The sequence below is a fragment of the Adiantum capillus-veneris genome, chromosome 30 (genome assembly GCF_014529385.1).
Source record: "Adiantum capillus-veneris isolate H3 chromosome 30, ASM1452938v2, whole genome shotgun sequence".
NCBI lineage: Eukaryota > Viridiplantae > Streptophyta > Polypodiopsida > Polypodiales > Pteridaceae > Adiantum > Adiantum capillus-veneris.
Window position 1 is genome coordinate 57,779,659 of NC_140960.1, and position 9,263 is coordinate 57,788,921.

General features: G+C 42.2%; 1 protein-coding gene across 1 annotated transcript; it reads left to right on the plus strand.

Annotated features, from left to right (window-relative positions):
- The first annotated feature begins 288 nt into the window (after nt 1–288).
- On the plus strand, nt 289–1,449 carry LOC147418015 (uncharacterized). The gene has a single exon (XM_086507168.1). It carries the CDS (start codon nt 303–305, stop codon nt 1,011–1,013), a length of 711 nt encoding a protein of 236 aa, XP_086363294.1. The 5' UTR covers nt 289–302; the 3' UTR covers nt 1,014–1,449.
- Nucleotides 1,450–9,263: the final 7,814 nt, after the last annotated feature.

Sequence of the window (9,263 nt, forward strand, 5' to 3'; positions counted from 1 at the left end):
TTGTGTGGATGCTGAAGCTTGCCACCAAGGGTGGGTGCAAGATAGTGATCAAATTGAACAATGAGGTGCATTTTATCTTAGATTTCTGTGACAAGAGCCACCCAACGGCTAGTGGCCCCCTCTCAGCGTTGGATCCCCTTGTTGTGGCTGCTGTAGAGCAGGAATCTAATTGGTTGATAATAGACGGAGAGCAAGGCGCCCGTCTTAATTACCATTGAAAAATTCTCCAAGCTTGCTCAACTAAGCCTGGTAATTTTGAAGAGTTTGGCAAGCATAGTGAGACCTGTCGTTTCTACTTGCCCATGTGGAGCAAGCAGGAGATAAATGAATTCCTTGATGACTTTGAGCCTTACAGGGATGAATATCAGGCAATGGATGTCAATGACAAGGCTTCTGCACTAAAGCTGTATGACAGATTAGGTGGGGTTGCACGCTATGTTTTGCTAAGGAAGAAATCCTCCGAGGGATTAATGCGGGTTAAGCTGGCTGTAGCTAAATTTGCTATGGATGTTGATCAGGCAATGCAAATCTTAGCAGGTGGGTTTGTGCCAGATGTCAGCGATCCGGTTGTGCACATCTTCTGTAAACAGGGAGATTATGAAAATCAAGTTTTTGACTTCGCAAGCAAGCACGTCAAGAAAGTGATAGTTGAGCAAGTTCAGCTAGCTTCTGATGTCAGAATTATGGCTCTTCTTAAGTCTGCTGTCTATGATAAGTCTATTGGAAGTTTATGGGGATGCTGTTTCGAGGTGCTCGTTCATCGTGTACTGGCTCATGGTGGCCAAGTATGTGTGAAGAAAGTGACTGAATCAGTTTCTGGGCCAATCCAAAATGTTACCATTGAACCTCATCAGGTGGTGATGCTCGATGACATTGGCAAGCTAAAGCAGATCGTAGCCCGTGGAATTTACGTAAAGCCTGAGGATTTAAACTTCCCGGTTGCAGATTCTTTTATGGGGGAAAACATTATCATCGAGGTGTTTAAGGGGCTATCGGGGAAGCAATGGGTATAATGCCAAAGGATTGTTGAAGATTGACAAGTGTTTGCAACGAGAAAGATATGAGCTGTGGTCTTGTGTACCCCAAGAGCTTTTTGAGGAAACTAAATACCAGCGGTACACCGGCAAGGATCCTAATGAGAACACCAGCGAAGTCTCTGCGAGGGTTGCCTACGGTGGTCGGACTAAGAAATCTTGGAATTCAGAAACTTTGAAGGTGGTTTCCAAGTTTGAGCAGTTTGTAGTGTTAATTGACTACAGGCGTACGTAAGAATGTCGTATCACCTCGTCCATGCCATGCTATACTTGGCACGTATTTTGTTATTAATCATGTATTTTGTTAGCGTTCAAGAGAATTCCATTTTAGTCGCAGTTTAGTTTCTTAGTTTCGTAATACACGAGTCTGAATTTCAAACTCCGAGCAAAACTTTCCGAGCAATCATAAAACCGAGCGAAACCTAATAAAATGTATATATATAACAAACCATAAAAGGTAACACCCAACATATCAAACATATTAATTATATATCATTGTCCTTAAACACGTCTAGCATTCCTCTTCAACACCTCGAGCGTCATCTCATATGTTAAGTACCTATTTTGTCTGAAGGTTATGTCTAAACAAGGAGGGAGGGATGGAGGCAATAAGAATTTCTTAGTGCACACTATCATGGCAAGTGCTTATAGGAAGAGCTGGCTATTGTTTTAATTATTTTTAGCAAAGAATACCTAATTTTGGAAGGAGGGAGAAGAATTAGATTTTGCTATTCTTTTAATTATTTTTGGCAAAGAATGCCTAATTTTGGAAGGAGGGAGAAGAAATAGATTTTGGACTGAGCCTATTGTTAGGTTGGATTCAACATAAACATTGTGTTGATCTTCATGATCTTTGATTTTGAATTGAGAATACCTCTCTCTCTATCTCTCTCTCTCTCCCTCTCTCCCCCAAATAGTAAGAATTTGAAAATTAAATAGCATAATATAAGGTAACTCCATGTCAATTGCCCACCATTTTCAATCAATCTGAGGTATCTCTAGCAACGTCATGTAGCCACCTTTGCACCCACTTTTCTTAGTCATCCCACCTCTAATTTGTTCCACTCAGCTTTCCTTTGTTGTTCCGCTCAAGAGTTACTCTTGGATCACCATCCACAATCATGATCGCTAGCTAGTTCAACTGGTAGTAGTGGTTGCTCACTAGACACCGCCTCTCAAAAACTTTGATCGGACTTGCACTAGCATCTCAATGATCACTCGTTTTGCATGGCTTTTCCTAACATGGCTATGGATCCATCCCTTGTCACGTCTAGTGCTTTATTCAACATTGAGTTCACTAAGTAGTCCTAGGTCTCGTCTAATGTAAAGAGAATCGATCGCAAGCCCGAAGTTAGACCTATCGGCAGTAGCATGCTAGGTAGGGAAACCATATGATGAGCATCGATCAAGATGGCAAGCAGCTTAGTGAGCTTGACAAAAGCGGAGGAGAAGGCTTGGAAGAGGGCGGCATGTGACCACCCCCTTTTGCATAACCTTTGAAAGGTCCAAGTGGCGCACCCTAACTATGATTGGTAACGTCCATCAACAATGTGTCCTCATCACCTTCAACAATGAGAACGACAGAATTGATTTTACGCCAAATTTTTGCTAACATATAATACAGATTGATGTGGTATATATGCAGAATCATGCGTGTGTTTGAATTAAAAGGCTTGTCTAGACGTAGTCCTCATAAAAAAACTCAAACAAAACCACTCTAAACCAGTCCGCGCCAGTGCGGATTGGTCTAGACAAGATTTAGGAGGGTCAGAAGGGTTGACAATGAGTAGCGAGATAGCAAGCTTCTTAGTTCAAGGCGCAATATGTGAGACCCAAGTTAGGCAACCAGTTAAAGAGAATAGTGGGTTGGTGATTAGCAGCCAGATTGCAAGCAGCTTGTTTGACCATGTCGTAGTATAAGTTCTAAAAAACTAGTCTTGCTTGGTGGGCGATGCTTTGGAACATAACAGGACATATGTAGTTTGACTTAAAGCATCTAGTACTAAAGTAGACAAGACCGTGATTAACTTGCCAATTGCGGCTTTGCTTGAGAGGCATATACATTTTGAAATGACATTATGTTAATAGAGAATATACGGATAGTTTTTGAGAGAGTTAGTTGAGCTTTAAGGAGAGACATATAGATTTTAAAAATGTTATTATGTTTATGGGAGGACACAAAGTTAAGTGCATCAAGTAATGGAGAATATAGGTATGATTCGTTGCATTAGCAGATACCTCCAGCAACCGTGCCAATCGTTGTCCAATCATCACTTGCACCTACTAGCTCTACTCTTGAAGTATTAGCTCGAACATTTAGAGAATGGAAGAAACGAGGACATATATAGTATGTCATAAATTATTTAGGGCTAAAGTAAAGATGCACAAGGTGCATGCATTACTATAATACATATGTATTGGCTAGCAAACGTATGTAAAGAGTTGCATGTCTAATTAACATGTGCAATGTTGATCGACATAGAGTGTATACTTTTGAAAACAACATTCAAGTAAACCAAACTAAAGGAAGTAATGCACAAACTTTTGAAACAAGAAAATGGATAAAGCATCAACGAACAACAATAAAAAATGAAGTACTCTACTGACCTGCAATGCTACACTAGTGCTTTTTGATTGTCCAATCTATAAGCAGATGTTTGAATCAAGCTACCAAAAAGCAATGTGAATAGTTAAACATTTCTTATTGCAATGAAACATCACAGAATGAAAATACAAAATATACAATACACAACATGCAGAAGTGCCATACCAAAGTACGGTGGAGAGTTGGCACTGTGGTCTCTCCAAAATTTATAAGAAACGAAAGCCGTGCCCTGTCCCGTAGTATTTATGTGTTGAGCCAAGCAAACACATAGACATGGAAAATTGGATGCAGTTAACGAACCTTGCAATGTTGTTGAGCTGGAGTCGTGCTTATACAATCGCAACGTCCATTTTTCACTACAACAAAAAAGGGGACCTTCGACGCAGGTTTCGACGCTCCCCGTCGAAAAAACCGTCGAAATACGCATCCCTACAAAAACGTCACAATATGCATCGATATATGTGTCGAAAGGTACTGTTATCGACGCATATTAGGAAGTGCCTAGCGACACAGATTGCGACGACCATAACAGATCTTGGGTAGAGGACAGGCAGCCTGGCCTGTGCCTAGTGAAAAGATGGACATAGCCACAGCCAGACTGCCTGTCCTCTGCCCAAAAAAGCGAGCAGCACCAAAATCAACCATGCTCTCGCAGAAATTTCAACAGTGTTCCCTTCGTTTTAACATAAACTTTTCAAAAAAAAAAAGACCATATGTATACGCCTCCTACATGCTATCCATGTAGGATCTCACATGAGATTTAAGGCAAATGAAAGAAATGAAGTGAACTTTGTACAAAACCATAACCAACTTAAAACCATAATCGGCCATAACCATATTGATCAAAACCATAATGCAGATAACCATAACCATAAACAAAACAATAACCATAATCATAACCATAAACAAAACAATAACCATAACCATGTCTATACAAGAACAATGACCATAACCATGTCTATACAATGACAATAACCATAACCATAAGAAAAACAATAACCATAACCATGTCTGAACAATAACCATAACCATATATGTCTATACAAAAAAGAGACACAGAAGCGTGTCTGTGTCTCACAAAACATATATATGAAATCCACTGATAACTAGGCGTCACAACCTGCACGTAGGACAAGTCACAAAATTAGTATTGATATTACTTCACATATACTTATTTAATTAAATCAACTCACACATATTAACATCTCACCTCAATCGATCAGCGAAACTCTAAGGCCTCCCAGTCTACAGGCTCTCCTGAAGCATCAAGATCATTCAATACTTCATAGATACCTCTCCGATATCCATCTGTCTCCTCCTGGCATGTAGGGGCTCGATGCATTGCAAGATTCTGCGTTTATACAAAAATCAAAGTAATAAGAATACATGATTCATCACGTTTAAAAAAAGGCCAAAGCTAGGATTGGATTGGAAACTCACAAACTCATAGTGGAAGGTGTCGAAGCCTCCGCTGCTAAGATGAGATGTCCCCCTCGTCATCTGTCGTATCTGCGCGGCATGACGCTGCTATCTGAACCGCGTGTCCGTTGTCCGCTCATCCTCCCTGATCTACTGCCACGTCTCGCGTGGAATGTCCAAAGGCTTCGGCGAGCCAATCCTGAAAGCCTGCCGAGCTGCATCTCGTCGATGTTTCACGGTGTCCCGTGCAACACCCTTGATCCACCTCCACGGAAGATCCTTTGAACCCGGAGCAGGCTGATACTCTCTCATGATGGTCTCCACTATATAATTGATTTTGTCGCGATCCTGCTCAGGCCAAGGCATCAGAATATTGGTCTAAAACTGCAGCTCCGCGAGCTGGCGAATTCGCTGTCTCATCTCAGTCCCGACTCTATCCATGTCAACAGAACCATCTGCCCGTACAGTATGGAGGCACTAGGATGGTGTGCCCCTCAAGGTTTCTGAGGTGTGTCGAGAGGTGTGCCTCGGTAGGACGGGGGTCGTGAGCAAGGAGGGGTCGAAGCATCTGTGGACCCTCCTCCACAGCAACCACCACCTCCACCGCAACCACCACCTCCACTTGACGATCACCGAGATCGCGCCTGTGCTACAGAGATGAAGACGTACCCGCCTCTGCCGCATTCCTAGGTGTCGAAGCGACCGTGATGGGAGACCTCGCAGACGTCGTACGCGTAGGCGTCTCCCCCCCCATAGGTGTCCCCCCCATAGGCGTTGGACCCTCAGGTGTGAAGCCCGGAGGCGTAGTACCCGTGTCTCTGGCTACCCAGTACTGAGACGCCTCTACCATCTGGCTGGGCGTCATCCATGTGACGAAGCCCATAAATGCATCTGCACTCATAGAAGCGGGATCTGGAAATTGGTCTGCCATACTAAAGTCCTGCACAAAAAACGTAAAAGAAAGCGTCAAAACATCTTTGTTTAAATTAACTTTAAGTTTAATTTTAAATCAACGTCTTCACACAAACACTTACAGGCCTAGGCCTCGACAAGTGAGGCATCATCGATAAGATCTTGCACCGTATCATCGTCTATCTCTAATTGCAGACATAACTCTGCCTCAACTCGTTCTGATATACTGTCTTCATTCATTGCATCTTCATCTACAAGTGTCATATCTGCCTCGTCTGCATCATCCCTCGTATATATGTCAGCTTCCTTTGCCATACCTTCGTCCATCTCATCTAATATCACAGTAGTATCTGCATCGTCTGACCGACTTTCCTCCAGGAGCTCTTGCCCTTCAAACACTTGTTTATTTCTTGAAGCAACCTGAACCACAAACCACCATTGTCGCTCTCGAGGGTCCGGTACAAAGACCACTTGCTCGCAATGTTCGGGGAGAGCAAATGTGTCGCTCGCATCTGTCAAAACCTTTGTAGAATCTATTTGCACAATCTTGTTTCCATCTCTGCGTACTATTGCATTGCGACCAGAAGTAATCACCTTGAACCACTTCACATCCAACAAAAATATCTCAAACCGCTTGAAGCTGACTTTCAGGATATCTGACACAAGACCACAGTAATCTAGGTTGCTAGTGCTCTCATTCGTGTCTCTGGCACTGGTCCTGCTCTTTTGCATGAAACTAACCATTACCCCACTATCAAATGTGTTTCCTCTGCTATCAATTTGTTGTGTTTTGAAATGATTTCCATGCGACCACAGTGCCATGTATGTATGACACCTCCAATCACATCCAATAGCCAGCTCTTCCTCTTCTAGAGCTATGGGTTCTCCGATCTGTCCAGCTGCTCTCACTGTTTTGTCCAACCATGCCATTGTAAGGAATTCAGGTAGAGGAGCGAGATAGTCTGGCAAGGGTAAGCCTCTAGTCATTCGGCTTCGCCTGAAATCGTGTCGCTCCCTATTGCGTCTCTCTTTCTCTTCTTCATACCTTTCAAGCCATTTTTGCATCGGCTCTGAATTTACTATACATAACTTCATGATCTTTTCTCGCATGGTGTCGTTCATTTTCTTCAACACCCCTTTCCCTTGCGGCTCCTCTCCCACCAGTCTTGCATCCTCCTCATCGCTCCAGAGTCGAGGCATTTCTAAGTCAGAAACGAATAGAAATTCGGTCGTCAAGACAAGAGACTCTTGCACCAGCCATCCTTCTGCCATGCTCCCCTCTGGACGCGCTTTTTGGCAAACAAAACCTTAAATGTTTTCATAAACCGCTCTAGAAAGAACATCCAACGGCTGTGGACTGTACCTGCCACTGCAACCTCATCTACTACATAGACGAGTGTAAGGTCCCCGTCGTGAAAGATCTCTCCAAGATCAAACATAATAGAGGTTTCAACCATAACTATGATATACATCAATCGGCATATTGTAATATCCCTGTGAGTCTCGTAATGGGGATAGAAAACCATACACATGAAGAAGCTTGAAGTAACCAACTAAATCTTTTTAACCTAAGCTCTGATATCAACTGTAAGATCCGATTCATTAAAACCCAATCACATTACCTAACCAATCTTGACTTAACCAGTCCATCAAAACTTATTCATATGACTTAACCAGTCATGACTTATCCAATCCGTCAAAACTCAATCATATGACTTAACCAGTCGTGATTATCTCAGTCACATGACTTAACCAGTCATGGCTCATTCAATCTACACAAAAACTCACTTACATGACTTAACTAGTCAATCAATATCTCTGTAGAAATAACTCAATATTTTAATCATAAAGTCATCAAAATGTCATATAGGGGTCTACAAAAGATCTCTCCAAGATCAAACATAATAGAGGTTTCAACCATAGCTATGATATACATCAATCGGCATATTGTAATATCCCTGTGAGTCTCCTAATAGGGATAGAAAACCATACACATGAAGAAGCTTGAAGTAACCAACTAAATCTTTTTAACCTAAGCTCTGATACCAACTGTAAGGTCCCCGTCCTAAAAGATCAAGGCGTCTTGGAAGATAGCCTTCTTTATCCTCTAAATCCGTTGACGTACGACACCCTACTCCGATAATGCGAAGCAAGGATACGAGCAACGAAAGAGAAGAAGACTTCCACCTATTGTGTTTGTAGTTGCAAGACCCTACGCCACAAGCCAGGTCGATGAGGTTAAAGATTCTATGGACTTTAGATCTTACATTATAAGAGAAGAAAATCCCTAAGGATTCAAAGACAACGCCTTTTTCCCCGCGTTTAAGAGGCACGGCCGCCATCCTTAATTCCGAAATATGACAAGAGATTAATCTCCAACTAACTAAGACAAAGTGAAAAGTACTCGACTAATCGAGTCCACCCATCCTTGACTGGCAACCTGAGCCAGTCCCCACTTTCCACCCCACACGCACACTTTTTTCCACACTGTTTTACATATACAAACAGTGTTCCTTAATTAATTCCAAACACAGGTTCTTTTATACAGCCCTTCAAACAATACCAAAACAATTCAAACAATGCTAATGAAGGCAACCCTATTATTCAACAAAAACAACTTTTCCAATTTCTCATGATTTTGCCGCTACCTGCGTACTTTCTCTGTCTAACCAACAGAGCCTTTGCAAAAGATTTATTCGCTAACCGCGAGGAACAAAGAGAACCGATAACCTCAGCTTAATCTCCGCTACCCACGGGATCATCTCGCTACCCCCGCGAGGATAAAATATATTCTTTCAACAATTCTTCTCATTAAATGACTCATCAAACATGATCAACCAATTCTTCATATCAATCAGAAACCGTTCATCAAACAATAACAATTGATTAAACAATAACAATCCAACGACAGTGACAATTTATCAAACAGTTCTTTCACTGATCTATGAAACATATACTTGTTTCATGTGATAGAATCACGTTTTCTGTCGGTTTAAAGTAAGGTCTAAATTCATCTTATCGGTCAACTATGCAGAATTATAAATTTGTCTTGCCGGATTTGGAGCGCGTGCAGCTAACTCCTGTGCTGGAGGTTGGACGGCTTCAACTTCTTCTTCGGTTGATGCTGCCGCATGAGATACGTTCGGAGTGGACACCTTTCTTCCCACCTTCCTTGGTCATGCAACGGCATGGGCGTCCTTAGAACTTTTTGTTACATGCTTCGGAGCCATAGCTTCGGAATGGAAAAAAGAAAAGCGTGTTGTTGGAGAGAGAGAGAGAAAGAGTGTGTCCAC

Bases quoted from the DNA above. Each gene is read 5' to 3' on its own strand.
- LOC147418015 (XM_086507168.1), top strand. From the start codon at position 303: ATGTGGAGCAAGCAGGAGATAAATGAATTCCTTGATGACTTTGAGCCT.